This window comes from Tachyglossus aculeatus, chromosome 8, assembly GCF_015852505.1.
Source record: "Tachyglossus aculeatus isolate mTacAcu1 chromosome 8, mTacAcu1.pri, whole genome shotgun sequence".
NCBI classification, from domain to species: domain Eukaryota; kingdom Metazoa; phylum Chordata; class Mammalia; order Monotremata; family Tachyglossidae; genus Tachyglossus; species Tachyglossus aculeatus.
The window spans coordinates 1087773-1106575 of record NC_052073.1 but is presented as its reverse complement, the minus strand read 5'-3'; the positions used below and the strand labels follow the sequence as shown (position 1 = coordinate 1106575).

Here is an 18803-nt window from a genome sequence, read left to right as displayed (position 1 = left end):
AAAACCTCCAATGGCTACCGATCAATCTGCGCATCAAGCAGAAACTCCTCACCCTGGGCTTCAAGGCTGTCCATCACCTCGCCCCCTCCTACCTCACCTCCCTTCTCTCCTTCTACTGCCCAGCCCGCACCCTCCGCTCCTCCACCACTAATCTCCTCACTGTACCTCGCTCTCGCCTGTCCCGCCATCGACCCCCGGCCCACGTCATCCCCCGGGCTTGGAATGCCCTCCCTCTGCCCCTCCGCCAAGCTAGCTCTCTTCCTCCCTTCAAGGCCCTGCTGAGAGCTCACCTCCTCCAGGAGGCCTTCCCAGACTGAGCCCCTTCTTTCCTCTCCCCCTCGTCCCCCTCTCCATCCTCCCGTCTTACCTCCTTCCCTTCCCCACGGCACCTGTATATATGTATATATGGTTGTACATATTTATTACTCTATTTATCTATTTATTTATTTATTTTACTTGTACATTTCTATCCTACTTATTTTATTTTGTTGGTATGTTTGGTTCTGTTCTCTGTCTCCCCCTTTTAGACTGTGAGCCCACTGTTGGGTAGGGACTGTCTCTATGTGATGCCAATTTGTACTTCCCAAGCGCTTAGTACAGTGCTCTGCACATAGTAAGCGCTCAGTAAATACGATTGATTGATTGATTGATTGATATGTATTCTATTTATTTTATTAATATGTTTTGTTTTGTTGTCTGTCTCCCCCGTCTAGACTGTGAGCCCACTGTTGGGTAGGGACCGTCTCTAGATGTTGCCAACTTGGACTTCTCAAGCGCGTAGTACAGCGCTCTGCACACTGTAAGCGCTCAATAAATACGATTGATAGAATGAACGGAATGCACGAAAGTGCAGTGGTGCCGGAGGCAGGAGGATGGACCGCATGGCCTCCCGAGGTGTCCCCGGTCCGGGGTTTGTCTGTTGTCTGTCTCCCCCATCTAGACTGTGAGCCCACCCTTCTAGACTGTGAGCCCACTGTTGGGTGGGGACAGTCTCTATACGTTGCCAAGTTGGACTTCCCAAGAGCTCAGTACAGTGCTCTGCACACAGTAAGCGCTCAATAAATACGATTGATTGATTTTGTTTTGTTGTCTGTCTCCCCCTTCTAGGCTGTGAGCCCGTTGTCGGTTAGTGACCGTCTCTCTATGTTGCCAACTTGGACTTCCCAAGCGCTCAGTCCAGTGCTCTGCACACAGTGAGCGCTCAATCAATACGACTGATTGAACCCCTTTTAGACAGTGAGCCCACTGTTGGGTAGGGACTGTCTCTAAATAATAATAATAAATAATAATTTTGGTATTTGTTAAGCGCTTACTATGTGCAAAGCACTGTTCTAAGCGCTGGGGAGGTTACAAGGCGATCGGGTTGTCCCACGGGGGGCTCACAGTCTTGAGCCCCATTTTCCAGATGAGGGAACTGAGGCCCAGAGAAGTGAAGCGACTTGCCCAAAGTCCCACAGCTGACAACTGGCGGAGCTGGGATTTGAACCCACGACCTCTGACTCCCAAGCCCGGCCTGTTCCCATTGAGCCACGCTGCTTCTCCATGTCCTTCTATATGTTGCCGATTTGTACCTCCCAAGCGCTCAGTCCAGCGCTCTGCACACAGTAAGCGCTCAATCAATACGATCGATTGATTTGGAGTCAGAGGTCATGGGTTCAAATCCCGGCTCCGCCACTTGTCAGCTGTGTGACTTTGGGCAGGTCACTTCACTTCTCTGGGCCTCAGTTACCTCATCTGTAAAATGAGGTAGACTTTTAGACTGTGAGCCCACTGTTGGGTAGGGACTGTCTCTATGTGTTGCCAATTAGTACTTCCCAAGCGCTCAGTACAGTGCTCTGCACATAGTAAGCGCTCAATCAATCAATCAATCAATCAATCGTATTTATTGAGCGCTTACTGTGTGCAGAGCACTGTCCTAAGCGCTTGGGAAGTACAAATTGGCAACACATAGAGACAGTCCCTACCCAACAGTGGGCTCACAGTCGAAAAGGGGGAGACAGAGAACAGAACCAAACATACCAACAAAATAAAATAAATGGGAAAGAAATGTACAAGTAAAATAAATAAATAAATAGAGTAATGAATATGTACAACCATAAATACGATAAGTAAATACGATTGATTGATTGGGGATTAAGTCTGTGAGCCCCACGTGGGACAACTTGATTACTGTGCATGTACCCCAGCGCTTAGAACAGTGCTCTGCACCTAGTAAGCGCTTAATAAACGCCATCATTAGTATTATTATTATTATTTGGCGAGCCCCCCTCCTGTTCCGGGGGCGGAAGGGGGAGCGGGCCCCGCCCCATCCTCGTTGCCAAGGTGACGCGCCGCCGCCTCCCGTCTTGGTCCCCCCGGTGGGCGGGGCTTCGGGCGGCGGCGGCCAATCGGCGGGGAGCGGCTGTTGCACCGCCCAATGAGGGCCGCGCCCGCGTGACGCCGAGGGGAGACGGGGGCCGCTCCTCGGCAACCGCGGCTCGGTCCGGCGGGGAGGAGGAGGAGGAGGAGGAGGAGGAGGAAGGGCTGGAGGTCACGAGGGACGGGGTTGGCAGGTCCCGGTGGTCGGCCCTCCTTCCCGTTCCCTTTCCCGGGGGAGCAGATGGAGCCCGCCAACGGCAGCCCGCCGGACTCCGGCTTCTCCCAGCAGGCCACCCCCCGCCTGCTCATCGAGGACTCCCAGCCCGACAGCCGGGGCCCGGACCATGGGCCCGGCCTGCTCGCCCGACACCTGCCTCACCTGCAAGCCCCCGAAGGCGGCCCACGCCCGGTGAGAGGGGCCCGGGGGGGCCTGGATTAACCCCCACCGGTGGCTGGGGGTGGGGGGAGGCTGGGGTCGTCATTCACTCATTCAATCGTCTTCATTCATTCAGTCGTCTACACTGTGAGCCCACTGTCGGGTAGGGACCGTCTCTCTATGTTACCAACTTGGACTTCCCAAGCGCCCTCATCATCATCAATCGTATTTATTGAGCGCTTACTATGTTGCCAATTTGTCGGTACAGTGCTCTGTACATAGTAAGCGCTCAATAAATACGATTGATGACGATGGTGATGAAGCGCTTAGTCCAGTGCTCTCATCATCATCAATCGTCTTTATTGAGCGCTTACTATGTTGCCGATTTGTACTTCCCAAGCGCTTGGTCCAGCGCTCTGCACATAGCGCTCAATAAATACGATTGATGACGATGGTGATGAAGCGCTTAGTCCAGTGCTCTCATCATCATCAATCGTCTTTATTGAGCGCTTACTATGTTGCCGATTTGTACTTCCCAAGCGCTTGGTCCAGCGCTCTGCACATAGCGCTCAATAAATACGATTGATGATGATGGTGATGAAGCGCTTAGTCCAGTGCTCTCATCATCATCAATCGTCTTTATTGAGCGCTTACTATGTTGCCGATTTGTACTTCCCAAGCGCTTGGTCCAGCGCTCTGCACATAGCGCTCAATAAATACGATTGATGATGATGGTGATGAAGCGCTTAGTCCAGTGCTCTCATCATCATCAATCGTATTTATTGAGCGCTTACTATGTTGCCGATTTGTACTTCCCAAGCGCTTGGTACAGTGCCCTGCACATAGTAAGCGCTCAATAAATACGATTGATGATGATGGTGGTGAAGCGCATAGTCCAGTGCTCTCATCATCATCAATCGTCTTTATTGAGCGCTTACTATGTTGCCGATTTGTACTTCCCAAGCGCTTGGTCCAGTGCTCTGCACATAGTAAGCGCTCAATAAATACGATTGATGATGATGATGATGTGCAGAGCACTGGAGTAAGCGCTTGGGAAGTCCAAGTTGGCAACATAGAGAGACGGTCCCTACCCAACAGTGGGCTCACAGTCTAGAATGGGGAGACAGAGAACAAAACCAAACGTGCTAACAAAATAAAATAAATAGAATAGATATGTACAAGTAAAATAAAGAAATCATCATCATCATCAGTCGTATTTATTGAGTGCTTACTATGTGCAGAGCACTGGACTAAACGCTTGGGAAGTACAAATTGGCAACATAGAGAGACAGTCCCTACCCAACAGTGGGCTCACAGTCTAAAAGGGGGAGACAGAGAACAAAACCAAACATACTAACAAAATAAAATAAATAGAATAGATATGTACAAGTAAAATAAAGAAATAAATAAATAGAGTAATAAATATGTACAAACATATATACAGGTGCTGTGGGGAAGGGAAGGAGGTAAGATGGGGAGATGGAGAGGGGGACGAGAGGGAGAGGAAGGAAGGGGCTCAGTCTGGGAAGGCCTCCTGGAGGAGGTGAGCTCTCAGTAGGGCCTTGAAGGGAGGAAGAGAGCTAGCTTGGCGGTTGGGCAGAGGGAGGGCATTCCAGGCCCGGGGGATGACGTGGGCCGGGGGTCGATGGCGGGACAAGAACGATTGGTTGATTCAATCGTATTTATTGAGTGCTTACTGTGTGCAGAGCGCTGTACCGAGCGCTTGGGAAGTCCAAGTATTCAGTCGTATTTATTGAGCGCTTACTGTGTGCAGAGCGCTGTACCGAGCACTTGGGAAGTCCAAGTATTCAATCGTATTTATTGAGCGCTTACTGTGTGCAGAGCGCTGTACCGAGCGCTTGGGAAGTCCAAGTGTTCAATCGTATTTATTGAGCGCTTACTGTGTGCAGAGCGCTGTACCGAGCGCTTGGGAAGTCCAAGTATTCAATCGTATTTATTGAGCGCTTACTGTGTGCAGAGCGCTGTACCAAGCGCTTGGTAAGTCCAAGTGTTCAATCGTATTTATTGAGCGCTTACTGTGTGCAGAGCGCTGTACTGAGCGCTTGGAAAGGACAAGTTGGCAACGTGGAGAGACGGTCCCTACCCTACAGCAGGCTCACAGTCTAGAAGGGGGAGACGGACAACAAAACGTATTAGCAAAATAAAATCAATAGAATAAATATGTACAAATAAAATAAGTGCTTAGAACAGTGCTTTGCGCATAGTAAGCTCTTAACAAGTACCATCATTATTTATTATTATTGAGCAACATAGAGAGATGGTCCCTGCCCAACAGCGGGCTCACAGTCTAGAAGGGGGAGACGGACAACAACACAAAACATATAAATAAAATAAATAAGCGCATAGAACAGTGCTTTGCACATAGTAAGCGCTTAATAAATACCATTATTATTATTATTATTATTGAGCACTTACTGTGTGCAGAACACTGGATTAAGCGCTTGGGAAGTACAGTTTGGCAACATAGAGAGATGGTCCCTACCCAACAGCGGGCTCACAGTATAGAAGGGGGAGATGGACAACAAAACGTATTAGCAAAATAAAATCAATAGAATAAATATGTACAAATAAAATAAATAAGCACTTAGAACAGTGCTTTGCACATAGTAAGCGCTTAACAAATACCATTATTATTATTATTATTGAGCGCTTACTGTGCGCAGAGCACTGTACCGAGCGCTTGGGAAGTCCAAGTTGGCAACATGGGGAGACGGTCCCTACCCAACAGTGGGCTCACAGTCTAGAATGGGGAGACGGACAACAAAACGTATTAGCAAAATAAAATCAATAGAATAAATATGTACAAATAAAATAAGCGCTTAGAACAGTGCTTTGCACATAGTAAGCTCTTAACAAGTACCATCATTATTGTTATTATTACTATTGAGCAACATAGAGAGACGGTCCCTGCCCAACAGCGGGCTCACAGTCTAGAAGGGGGAGACGGACAACAAAATGTATTAGCAAAATAAAATCAATAGAATAAATATGTACAAATAAAATAAATAATTGCTTAGAACAGTGCTTTGCACATAGTAAGCTCTTAACAAATACCATTATTGTTATTATTATTGAGCGCTTACTGTGCGCAGAGCACTGGACTAAGCGCTTGGGAAGTACAGTTTGGCAACATAGAGAGACAGTCCCTACCCAACAGCGGGCTCACAGTCTAGAAGAGGGAGACGGACAACAACACAAAACGTATTAACAAAGTAAAATAAATAGAATAAATATGTACAAATAAAAAAAATAAGCGCTTAGAACTGTGCTTTGCACATAGTAAGCACTTAAATGCCATCATTATTATTATTATTATTGAGCGCTTACTGTGTGCAGAGCACTGGACTAAGCGTTTGGGAATACAGTTTGGCAACATCTGGAGACGGTCCCTACCCAACAGCGGGCTCACAGTCTAGAAGGGGGAGACGGACAACAAAACAAAACATATTAACAAAATAAAATAAATAGAATAAATATGTGCAAATAAAATAAATTAATAAATAGATTATTGAGCACTTACTGTGCACAGAGCACTGTACTGAGCACTTGGGAAGTCCAAGTTGGCAACATCTAGAGACGGTCCCTACCCAACAACGGGCTCACAGTCTAGAAGGGGGAGACGGACAACAAAACAAAACGTATTAACAAAATAAAATAAACAGAATAAATATGTACAAATAAAATAAATTAGCGCTTAGAACACTGCTTTGCACATAGTAAGCTCTTAACAAATGCCATTATTATTATTATTATTGATCCTCCATCCTCATCCTCCTTGACCTCTCAGCTGCCTCTGACACTGTGGACCACCCCCTTCTGCCAGAAACATTGTCCAACCTTGGCTTCACTGATTCTGTCCTCTCCTGGTTCTCCTCTTATCTCACAGGCCGTTCATTGTCATTCCTCTTTGCAGGCTCCTCCTCTGCCTCTCACCCCCTAATTGTGGGGGTCCCTCAAGGTTCAGTTCTGGGTCCCCTTCTATTCTCCATCTACAACCACTCCCTTGGAGAACTCATTTGCTCCCATGGCTTCAATTGCCACTTCTAGGCAGGTGATACCCAAATCTACATCTGCAGCCCTGATCTCTCTCCCTCTTTGCAGCCTCACATTTCCTCTTGCCTTCAAGACATGTCTACTTGGATGTCCTCCTGTCACCTCAAGATTAACAGGTCCAAAGCAGAGCTCCTCATCTTCACACCCAAACCCCATCCTCTCCCTGGCTTTCCCATCATTGTAGATGGCACCACCATCCTTCCTGTCTCACAAGCGCGTAACCTTGGTGTCATCCTTGACTCCTGTCTCTCATTCAACCCACATATTCAATCCATCACTAAATCCTGTCAGTCCCACCGTCACAATATAGCTGAAGTCTGCCCTTTTCTCTCCATCCAAACAGGTACCACGTTAATACCATCACTCATCCTATTCCACCTGGATTACTCCATCAGCCTCTTTGCTGACCTCCCAGCCTCCTGCCTCTCCCCACTCCAGTCTATACTTAACTCTGCTGCCCTGATCATTTTTCTACAGAAACGGTCAGGACATGTCACCGACTCCTCAAAGAACTCCAGTGGTTCCCCATCCACCTCCTCATCAAACAAAAACTCCTCACCATTGACTTTAAAGCACTCCATCACCCTATCCCCTCCTACCTCATCTCGCTATTCTCCTACTACAACCCAGCCCGCACACTTAACTCCTGTAATGCTGACCTTCTCCCTGTGCCTCAGTCTCGCTGCCGACCCCTCACCCGCATCCTGCCTCTGGTCTGGAACACTGCTCCTCCTCAGATCTGATAGATAGTTACTCTCCCCGACCCTTCAAAGCCTTTTTGAAGGCACATCTCCACGAGGCCTTCCCCAAGTACCCCCTTTCCTTTTCTCCCATTCCTTTCTGCGTCACCCTGACTTGCTCCCTTTGTTCTTTCCCTCCCCCAGCCTCACAGCACTTAGGTACAGATCTGTAATTTATTTATTTACATTCGTGTCTGTCACCTCCTCGTAGAGTGTAACCTCATCGTGGGCAGGGAATATGTCTGTTTATTGTTGTATCGTATTCTCCCAAACACTTAGTAGACTGCTCTGCACACAGAAAATGCTCAATAAATAAGAGTTGAATGAATGAAAGTACCATAATTATTATTGTTATTATTCCCGGAGGTGATGTCGGGCAGTGAGCAAACAGCTCCAGAAGGAGGACCGGAAAGCAGCAGTGGGCTTGCCGAGCAGGTGGATGAAAGAAGGAGTTTAGGTGAGAAATCTGAGCCCGTCTTGCTGCCGGTAGTAGTAATGGTAGCAGCAGAGGCCCTTAGCTAGTGCCCACTGAGGGAAATGCACTATATTGAACGGTTGGGAAAGGACCACAGGAGTGGGAGACATGTTCCCTGCCCACACGGGGCATCCACTCGCCCCACTGGGCTTTGAAGCCTGAAAACCTGGGCCAAGGGAAGCGTCTGGGCCTGTGCAGCCAGTTGTCAGTGGGGGCTGGGCTTGCTGGTCCCCAGAGATTGTCATGTTTATTGAGCGCTTACTGTGTGCAGAGCACTGTACTAAGCGCTTGGTAAGTACAAGTTGGCAACATAGAGAGACGGTCCCTACCTAACAGCGGGCTCACAGTCTAGAAGGGGGAGACGGAAAACAAAACGTGGACAGGTGTCAAGTCATCAGAATAAATAGAAATAAAGCTAGATGCACATCATTAACAAAATAAATAGAACAGTAAATATGTACAAGTCAAATAGAGTAATAAATCTGTACAAACATTTATATAGCTGCTGTGGGGAGGGGAAGGAGGTAGGGCAGGGGGAATGGGGAGGAGGAGAGGAAAAAGGGGGCTCAGTGTGGGAAGGCTGATATGGTGGGGTGGCCGGTGCCCAGTGCCTGCTGGGTGTAGGGCCCTGCCCCAGGCACCTGCTTGAGCGGCTGCTTGTTCCTCAGAGCCCATGGACACATCCAGCCCCTCAGACCTGGATGGTTCGCTAAGCCAGGTCATCGAACGACTACCGCCACAGCCCAACAGGAAAATCAGGTACTGGTGCCCGAGAGCGTCTCGGCTTAGCTGCCCCAGACTTTCCACCCTGTTCCTCTTCACCTTTTCCTCACTCCCCCCAGCCCCCCGCCACCACTGCTCACGGCCTGGCCTCCCTGGGCAGTACCACTGCCCTCGTTGGAAGAAACACGAGCAGACGTGCCCTGAGCGTGGGCCAGCAGCAAGCAGTCCCGATTCCTGGATTTTTCCCTGAGGATGATCTGGGGGTCTGCTCCTGGTTGTCTTGCCCAAGGGAGCCACAGCTCTCGCCTCCCGCTCACTTTTTCCACCGTCTTCCCTCGCTTGTGCCCTTGCTCCCCCTCCTTCTCTCTTTCCGTCTCCTGGGTTCTCCCGTTGTCCTTCATTCTCGGCCAAGACCCCGCTGGCATCTGCGTGCTCTACTGCCTTCCTCCCCACCCAAGACACTTTGTGGAGGGTGATCGGGCCAGATGTGTTAGAGCCACACTGATGACCTTTGTGTTTATTATGGAGCAGTCAGCCTGTGGCCTTCCACAAAAGTTGCCGGGGAGAGGGAGGGTCAGCATGAGGGGAAACCCCGCTCTCCCTTTTCCAGCTCTCGCTGCCTCTGGTTTCTGCCCCAGAGGGTGTCACCACCTGTTCTGGGCAACATCAAACAGAGATTTGAGTTTGCCTCTCTAGCCCTGTCCTTCCCTGCTTTGCTGGGGTCGGCTAAAGGACCTGGAAAGCCATGCCTCCCTTCCCAACATCCAGGTAGTCCAAGACCAGAAGAGCCTTTCCACTGGACAGTCATAATAATAATGGTATTTGTTAAGCGCTTACTATGTGTTAATCATTTTTCTAAGCGCTGGGGTAGATACCGGGTAATCAGGTTGGACCCAGTCCCCGTTCCACATGGGGCTCCCAATCTTCATCCCCATTTTACAGATGAGGTAACAGAGGCACAGAGAAGTGAAGTGACTTGCCCAGGGTCGCACAGCAAACAAGTGGTGGAACGGTATTAGAACCCACGTCCTTCTAACTCCCAGGCCCATGCTCGAACCGCTAGACCGTACTGCTTCCCTAGTCGGAAGCCCTCCCCTCTACTCTCCCCGTCCCCGTCACAGACCCTTCTTGCTGTCCTTCTTTTCTGTTCTTTTTCCTTCGTGTCGACTGCTCTCCTCGATCTTGCAGATCAGTTTTTAAAAACCAACCCTGGCAGCTTGCAGAAATTAGAACCACCTTAAATGTCTTCCACTGCCTCCCTCCCCGGAGTCCCCCCCGTTCCCAGGGGTGATGGCTCTGGGGGCAAGGAGCCTCACAGCCTGGAGAAATTCACATCGCCAGGATCTGTTGCGTGGAAATTCCTGCCCACTGCCGGATGTTTTTTAGTCCCAGCCTGATTGCTTTCAGGCACTAGGCTTGAAGGCTTGTGCCAACTCGCCTGGCCTCTGTACCTTTTGTCCCCCTTGACCCTGAGCTGTCGTGCTCCTGTGTCTCCCAAGTGTGCGAACCTGCCTTCCCTCATCTCTCCCACGTCACTCAGGTAGGTTCTGCTCTGCTTCGGCCTACCCTCACTTGGCTGCTTGCCTGCCGACGGCTCCCTCTCTCAGCCTCCAGGCCAAAGCTCGGGAGGACCCGTTAGTGCACACGCATGCACACAAATGTTCACACACACGCTCGTCCCCCCACCCCAGCCTGCACCCCCATATTCTGGTGTGTCCTGCTGATTTTTCTAGGGTGAGGAGACCGGTACTGCTGGCCTGGGTCTTCTCTCTTTCCTGCCCTCCAGGGGCCCTGTGGGCCTGTCTCACAGCCTCTACCCACAGAGGGCCAGTCTGACTGATCCTGACTGGGGTGGGGGGATCCTCCGCCTACCCATCCCCCTGCCACAAGCCCTTTCTCAGCTCTTCTGAGACCATCCGAGATCCTGGCTTCTCCTCTCTGTGGACGCTTTCCCTCTGGTTTTACTCGGCACGGCCCCGGTCGGTAATCTGTGCCGGACGGCCCAGCGGGAGGCCCTGGTTTTCGCTTCCCCCACCGCTGCCGCTCAGGGAAGGAGCCCATGGGAGCCGAGCAGCAGCAAGAAGAAGGTTCTGGACGTGCACCGCTCTCTCCCCTCCAATCCCACCTGCCCCTGCCGGAAACCTGGGTGGGCTTGCCTTCTCTCTGTCGGTAGCCGAGAGAGAGAGGAGAGAGAGGACCTTTCGCTTCATGGCTGGTGGGCGGGTGGATGGGGGAGGAAGAAGTGAGAAAGTTGAGTGACCAGACTGCAACCAAGTTTATTCGGCCTTGGCCGGGTGTTTCACTAGCCCCGTCTTTTCCCCCACAGCCTGCTTGGGGCAGCCATGGAAGCAGAGGAGGAGGAGAAGGCCGGGGCAGAAGACTCTGAAGACTGCACTCCGTGCTCCCTTGTGGCTGAAGGTAACCTTTGGGGATCTTTATGGCCTTCGACTCTGCTCTGAGCTCATCCTCTTCAGGCTTCATCCTGGCGATGACTGGAGTTCAGGGTTTCTGACTGTGCTGGGAGCACTGCCCACTGGGAAGGGGGTTGGGGTCGTTTGGGGATGTGGCGCCCGTTGGTCATCCCACCTCTCTTCTGTGAGGCCTGGCCCTTTTTCCCGTTTCGGGGTGGAGACATGGGCAGGCGAAAGAGGGGGACAGGAAGGAATGAGCCTTGGGGGCGGCAGGGGACGGGACACCCACCAGGTGATGTCCCGGGCTTTCGATCTTAGATGCGGGCACGTCTCAGCTGGGCTTCGGGGCGCTGGAGCTCTCCCAGAGCCAGGACCTCGAGGAACCCATTCCCCCAACCAAGCCGGACAGTGGATCACCGCTGCAGCTGGGAACTGCAGGCCTCGTGCCAACTGCCCCCAACTCCCCCACTGGTATGTGCCCGACCCTGGGAGCGGGACCGTTAGCCTGGCTTCCCTGCTCTGGCGCTTGTCTGGCTGTCTGTCAGACGCTGGCCCGGGCCAAATGCCACAGAACTCTGAGTCTTTCTGGCCCCTTGGCAAGATAAGCACCCGCCTTCCCTCTTTGCCTCTAGAACCGTGCTCTGCCCACCCTGCCAACCTGCCTGCAGTGCAGTCCGGTGAAGAGGCGCCTACAGAAAGCTGGCAAAGGGAGCCGGAGGAGAGGTAAAATGTGGGTCGCTTACTCCGCCGGTCCTTGAGGAGGGAAACTGCAGGCTCTCCCTCCCCTGCCCCTCTTCCTCCCATTTCCCCTCCTTATTATTCCTCCCCCTTCCCTTCCTCCTTCCCTTCCTTCCCTCACCCTCCTCGTTTGCCAGCTGGATGTCAGAGCCCCAGGAATATGGTTCCAGGCTCCCGCCTCTTTTCCCTCTAGGTGTTCCAGCTTGGAAGTCAAACTTCTGAGCCTTTTCAAAAAGGGGAACACATAGACATTAGCCCGAGGCCTGGGCGTAGAGAGGGTCAGCAGTAATCTCTGCCCTTCAAGACCCCTAGAAGGGCATGTGGAGGTGGGGAGCGCCCCGGCCCCTCCCTTGGGACAGAGTTGATGAAATCCCTTGGAAAACACGGGCCACGTGAGCCTCGAGAAAGCCTTTCTGGATCTCCTCATTTTCCAGGTCAGCGGCCGTGCCCTCCCCCTGCCGTGCCTCGCCAGCCGTGGTTCCCCAAGCTGCTGCCGAGTCCGCTCAGAGGCTGGCAGCCTCCCCGGAGCTGCCAGGAAGCGGGGCTCAGGAACAGGAGGCTCTGACAGCAGGTCATCCGGAGCCCCAGGTTGTGTCCAGCCAGGAAGACATGTTTGACCCGAGCCTGCCCCCAGGTAGAGTGTGGGCACCTCGGTTCAGCAGCACCCGGTAGAGGCAGAGGATGTCGGGGTGGGCCTGCCCTGACCCAGTCATGAGTCTGGGGCGGTTAGGGTACCGGGGATGGAAGGGGATGGAGGGACGGAGGAAAAGCTTTCCCTGGAGACAGAATCTTGGGAGGGGGGAATCTACCACCCCGCCTCTTCAAAACCTCTATTCGGTCAGTAGCTTGTTAAGTTGGGGCGTTTAATTCAGCTCTCACCACGTGCAAAGTGCTTGCCCACACAGACTCGGCAGTGGTCAAATGAGGCGCCAGGGGATCAGCCAGCCAGCCAGTACTGTTCCTCCACCCCTGTGTCGACTGCAGGGCCCTGAACTGGGTGTTGTGAGAAATGCCTCAGGACCAGAAGCCACGTTCCTTGGCCCCTGGGCGCTTCCACCAAAATGGAACTGAGCGGTCCTGGGAAGGAGCAGCGGGCGGTGCTCGCCGCCATTGTCCCAGCCAGTGTCTCTGTGGTCCCACAGCTCCCGGAGCCCACTGCTCCCCTTCCCGGGTGCACTGCGGGTATGGCGACCGCAGCGATGGCAATCTTGGTGGCGGCAACCATGCCTGTTCCCTGGCATCCACTCCTGCCAGCACACTGCAACTCCTGCACCTCTCCGGACAGGAATCCTTTGTGCAGGAAAGTCTGTCCACGTAAGTGAGGCACCACCGGCCCGCCCACGGGGGACTGGCCGCCCGGGCAGGGCCTTGGGCAGGTGGGTAGCGGGCCACGCTCGACATCGGGCTCACGGCTTTAGCGGCCCCACAGGTTTGGCAGCCGTTCTCGAGGGCTTCTTGGGGCAGGGGAATCTTCCCCAGATTGGGGAATCAGGATCCAAATGGAGCCGCTAAATGGCCACTGCGCAGGCCCTGCACGAAGCCTTTTGTCTGTGCCCGTGGTCTGGACTCCAGCTGGATGTGGCCGGTGCCTGGGCACCTTGGGATGTGGGCAGAGAGGGTTAGAAAGACCCATTCGCTCCTCCTAGTCAACCTGGGGAAAAATGACAGCAAACCCCAAGGTGGCCCAGATCGTCATGATCATCATAACAACAACAAGTAAAACAGTCATGATGTGCATTTAGCTTTAATTCTATTTGTTCTGACGACTTGACACCTGTCTACATGTTTTGTCTTGTTGTCTGTCCCCCTTCTAGACTGTGAGCCCGTTGTTGGGTAGGGACCGCCTCCATATGTTGCCAACTAGTACTTCCCAAGCGCTTAGTACAGTGCTCTGCACACAGTAAGCGCTCAGTAAATACGATTGAATGAATGAATTTAAGAAGAGCTTATTACGCGCCCAACACTGAGGTGAATACAGGATAATCAGCCCGGACAATCCTTGTTGCTGCACTCCAATGCTCTCAGTCAAAGAGGCAGGGGGACCAGGGACCTTTTTCCCCTACTTACAGAAGCGGTCACTGAGACGCAGAGATGTGAAGTGACTCACCTGCAGGCCAGGGGTAGACCTAAGACTAGATAAATGTGACTGGCCTGGGAAACCCAGCTGGAATAGAGGTGGACAGATGAACAGACGCTGGCTCTGCTTCATGGTGGCTCCCTTTGGGGCCATCCCCGCCATCCAAGCACAGGGGGCACGGGGGTGTGCCAAAACTCACCTGAGACTCTTCCGTCCACAGGGCTTCCTCTGAACTCGTCGCTCCTTCCCCAGACGCTTTTCGGTCGGCCCCATTTATCGTCCCCAACACGCCCACTGGGCCCCCTGGGCCAGAAGGTGAGCGGGGGCGGGCCTGCGCCAGTTCATCTCCATCCGGGCCTGCCTCTAGGCTGTGGGGCAGGAGGCCGGCGGGCTGGGCCTTGGTGGGGCTCTGACCGTGAATTTATTTGCTGGTCAGAGAGCAGACAGGGTGGCTCAAGGGACTCTGGTCCCCGTGCAGTCCTCTGGCCCTTATGGCATATCCCAGAATGCAGCACTCTCCTTGGCTTTCTGACTCTAGCCCATCTGTCCTCTTCCTGAGGTTCCGGACCCGAGGTAATTGGAGGGTGTCACGGGACAATTTGGAGTTGCTTTGGGTTCCAAGAGGGTGCCCTCCTGCCCACCCCCTGCTATACCTAGTGTCCCTCTGAAGGTCGGAGGGATGTCACGGGGGAGGCCGGGGAGAGGCTGGGGCACGGGCCTGTGGAGGGAGAGGCTCTGGCTCCCTGCTTCTAGGGTGGAGCGAGCCCAGCCAAGGGAGAGCCCGCGGGAGACCCTCATCTTTTTAAAACCTCCTTTCTTCCCTTATTCAGAGGAGGCAATGGATGTGGCGGACACCCCCGTGGGAGGAGGAGAGGATGCTCGGCAGAAACCTCAAGATGATGAGCCGATGGAAACGGACGCTCCCCTGCCCCCAAGCGAACCCTCTGTGTTCCCACAGGCTTCGACTCCCGTGTCACAGAGCGCCCCAGCCTTCACGCCGAGCTCCTTCCCCATCCCATCGCAGCCGGAGTTTTCTCATGTGGGTCTCTCTCCATACTCCCCACCGCCGATGGTCTGGCCTGGCAGGGCCCAGCCGCAGGGTGGGCTGGGGCGGGAAACTGCCGCTGAGCACCAGGCCCCGGTTAGGTGTCCCGTGTGGAAAAATGCGGAGGGGAAGGGTCCTGATTGAGTCGGGAACCGCTCTTCTCGAGCCCTCCTGAGGGGTTGTGGGGGGTGGGCTTGGAGGCAGCATGGGGCTGAGCTGGTGGACGAGGGGGCGGGGTGGAAGTGTTGCTAGGAGATTGCCTTCGCCGGGTCTCCCCGGTTCTGTTTGGTGGTGGCTCTTGGCGGGCTTTGTCTTTACCCCAAGGGGCCGAACGCTAGGGTGGGTGGGCGGCGGAGGTGGTGGGTGAGGGGATGGGTGGGTGGGTGGGTGACTTCTGAAACAAGCTGAGGAGAACTAGTGATGGTGAAGGTGAAAGTGGGTGTGTGCCTATGCAGTCAGTGGCTCCACCGCTGTGGCCCCCTGATCTGGTGCTCCGCACTTCGTGGCTGAGGTGAGGCTGGAGTCTAGGTCTCTTGAAGTCTCCCTGCTCTGCCCTGCCCTATCCCCATGGGCCAGGCTGCCCCCCTTTCTGGTTCCACTCTGGCTTTGAGGCCCTTTGGGGCTCCTGTTCAGGTCTGGACCCCAACCCTCGCCCCATTGACCCCTTACCAGGATGCCTCCTTGATGACCTGGAACAGAGGCACAGGCTAGCAGACTGTTTTCGGCTGGCGTATGTCAGCGGAGCCTCAAGGTCGATGGGTCAGAAAGTCCAGTTGGTCGGTGTTGGAGTGTATGGTTTCAAATATCTATTCCTAAGGGACCCATGTGAACGTGGGCTGATAAGGTTCCCGAGTTGGTGCAGCATGTTCCATATCAGAGGGTTGCCTGTGAGCACGGGCTGATGTGGTTCCTGGGTCACAATGTTTTGTGTGCACGGGGCATGTGTGAGATGTGTGAAGGCGGGCCAGTGTAGCTCCTGGTTCACTGTGGCCTGTTCTGTGTGTGAGGGATGCGTGTGAACGCAGGTTGACACCGACAGCCATGGGCAGGATGGACTCCCCCGTCCCCACCCGCCGGAAGGGCTGGCCCTGTTCCTCTTCGAGGTGTGGACTGAGTTGTCCCAATCCCGTTATTCCAGCCCCCCCGCTCCTCCCCGCCCCCCCCCCCCCCCCTGCAGCCCAATTCCCGGCCCAAGGGCTCAGGGTGTTGGTTTTTGTGTGAGACTCGGGCGGGATTTGGTGTGGGCAGCTGGGGACAGGAGTGTGGCTTAAAACCCAATGTAGGACTTGGGGGCAGCAGAGCGGTCCCCCTCCCCAGGCCCTGCAGGGGGCCAGAAAGCTGCCCGTTGACTCTCCTTTCTGTTTTTTTGCTCCCAGAATGGAGCTTCCAAAAGGCCAGGGATCCTGGGGGTGGTCCCAGGGTGGTCCTGAGGGGGCAGTGGGACCAGCACTAACCCAGCCTCTCTCTTCCCGACTCTCCTAGGACATCTTTCTTCCCTCGCCTAGCTTGGAGGAGGGGCCGAGCAGAGAGGAGGGCCCAAGTACCCAGCCGACGAAGTCGTCAGCTGACGTGGACCTGTCTCCGACAGCGGAGTCCTGCAAGTTGGTGCTCTCTGCCAGCGAGGGCCTCGAGTCTTCCCAGGCTGAGGGTCGGGGCACCGGTCAGCTTGACACTGACCCAGAGAGCTCCCAGATCCAGGAGACAGGCCCCTCGGAACCCCAGCTCCGTCCCACGGAGGATTCACACGGACAACCGAGCCTACCACAGGACGGCCAGGCGGCTCCGGGGGCCGACCACCAGCCCTCCTCAGCAGCGGGGGCGGCCAGCACCGTGATCCCCAGAGGCCAAGACGGGGAAGAGGCAGCATCCAGGGAGGCTGACACAGACCTCACGGATGGCGCGCCTAGGGCCAGGGCTGCTCCCTCTCCCCACACGTATCCCCCTACATCTCCCCCGACTCAGGCCCAAGCTGCTGTGAGAGGCTTAGAGCAGGAAGAGATTCTGGATGTGGAAGGCTGTCCATCTGAGGAAGTGTCTTCGGCGTCTGAGGTTGAGCAAGTCCCCGAGACACCTTGTGAGAGCCAGGAGCAGAGCCAGGGCCTGGAACAGCACCAGGGGCTGGAGCAGGGCCAGAAGCAAAGCCAGGGGGTGGGGCAGGGCCGGGGGAAGGCCCAAGGGCCGGAGCTGAGTCAGTTGCAGGGCCAGGGACTGAGCCAGGAACAGGGCCAGAGGCTCAGTCAGGAGCAAGGCCAAAGGCTAAGCCAAGAACAGGGCCAGGAGCTGAGCCAGGAGCAGGGCCAGGGGTTGAGCCAGGAGCAGGGGCAGGATCTGAGCCAGGGGCAGGGCCAGAGGCTGAGCCAAGAACAGGGCCAAAGGCTGAGCCAGGAACAGGGCCAAGGGCTGAGTCAGGAACAGGGCCAGCGGCTGAGCCAGGAGCAGGGCCAGCGGCTGAGCCAGGAGCAGGGCCAGCGGCTGAGCCAAGAACAGGGCCAGGAGCGGGGTCAGAGGCTGAGCCAGGAGCGGAGTCAGAGACTGAGCCAGGAGGAGGGCCAGAGGCTGAGCCAGGAGGAGGGCCAGAGGCTGAGCCAGGAGGAGGGCCAGAGACTGAGCCAGGAGGAGGGCCAGAGGCTGAGTCAGGAGCAGGGCCAGGAGCTGAGCAAAGGACAGGGCCAGGAGCTGAGCCAGGTGCAGGGTCAGGGGCTGAGCCAGGAGCGGGGCCGGGGGCCGAGCCAGGAGCGGGGCCACAGACTGAGCCAGGTGCGGGGCCAGAGGCTGAGCCAGGAGGAGGGCCAGAGGCTGAGCCAGGAGGAGGGCCAGAGGCTGAGCCAGGAGGAGGGCCAGGGGCTGAGCCAGGAGCAGGGCCAGGGGCTGAGCCAAGAACAGGGCCAGGGGTTGGACCAGGAGCAGAGCCGGCAGGGAAAGGGTCCAGAGCAATGCCAGGGGCAGGAGCAGAATGAGAGAGGAGAGCAAGACAGCCAGAGCAGCATGTCCCTGCATCTCTGTCTTTCTCAATCTCAGTGGCCAGGGCTGGGTGTCTGCAGGGACAGCCAGAGTCAGGTGGGCCCAGACGCGATGGAGGTCGAAGTCAGCGAGTGCAGCGGGAATTCTGCGGCAGCGCTGCCTGAGGCACACCGGGAACTGGATCTGGAGGCTCGAGCGGCTGATGGAGGACCTAGTTCAGAAGACTCTGGGATGCTAACCGCCGAAGGACAAGGAGGGCAAGGTCAGTGTGGCCCAGCCGACTGCCCCCCCGTGCTCAGCCTGGCACGGGACAGAGCACCTGACGCACCCCTCCAAAGCACAGCTACTCCGGGGAGTGAAGCCCAGCCACAGAGTCGAGGGGAGAAGAGCCAAGAACCCGGAGGGGAGGGACAGAAGCCCATGACTATGCAGGAGAACTCCCAGCAGCCCCTGGGGCTCTCTGGGCAGCCGGCTCACGTGATGAGAACCGGACTAGGAAAGCATCCACCCGAGGAAGTCGACAATTTCTTAATTAAATGCTCCAAGATGGATGACACCAAGCGGATGGGAAGCCATGGTGAGACCCAGCAGGCAGAGGGGGTAGCGGAGCCCCTGCCCCCAAGTCCCTGTGAGAGCTCCAGTGGTGAGTGTGCGGTGAGCCGTAGGCACAGTGGGGATGATAGGCATGGTGGAGGTGCCAGCGGCAACGCAGGTTGTGGGAGTGGGAGAGGTGGCGGGCTCAGTGGGGAGTGGCAGGGGCAGGTTGGCACAGTGGGCTAGAACTACTTGGGGGTAGCTGACTTTCCCCAGAGTTACGATGGTCAG

The 18803-nt window shown here is 55.0% G+C and overlaps 1 protein-coding gene across 3 annotated transcripts in view; it reads left to right on the top strand.

Moving 5' to 3' along the window:
- Positions 1-2552: 2552 nt before the first annotated feature.
- The window catches only part of TP53BP1 (tumor protein p53 binding protein 1), a 28707-nt gene continuing 12456 nt past the window's right edge, over positions 2553-18803 (top strand). For all 3 annotated transcript variants that reach the window (XM_038749943.1, XM_038749944.1, XM_038749942.1), the window contains exons 1-11: positions 2553-2767; positions 7915-8005; positions 8692-8782; positions 11073-11164; positions 11476-11628; positions 11790-11880; positions 12330-12529; positions 13038-13209; positions 14193-14287; positions 14803-15011; positions 16500-18621. In XM_038749943.1, the coding sequence (XP_038605871.1) occupies positions 2600-2767; positions 7915-8005; positions 8692-8782; positions 11073-11164; positions 11476-11628; positions 11790-11880; positions 12330-12529; positions 13038-13209; positions 14193-14287; positions 14803-15011; positions 16500-18621 (3484 nt within the window). In that variant the 5' untranslated portion in view covers positions 2553-2599. The remainder of the gene's footprint in view (positions 2768-7914; positions 8006-8691; positions 8783-11072; positions 11165-11475; positions 11629-11789; positions 11881-12329; positions 12530-13037; positions 13210-14192; positions 14288-14802; positions 15012-16499; positions 18622-18803) is intronic.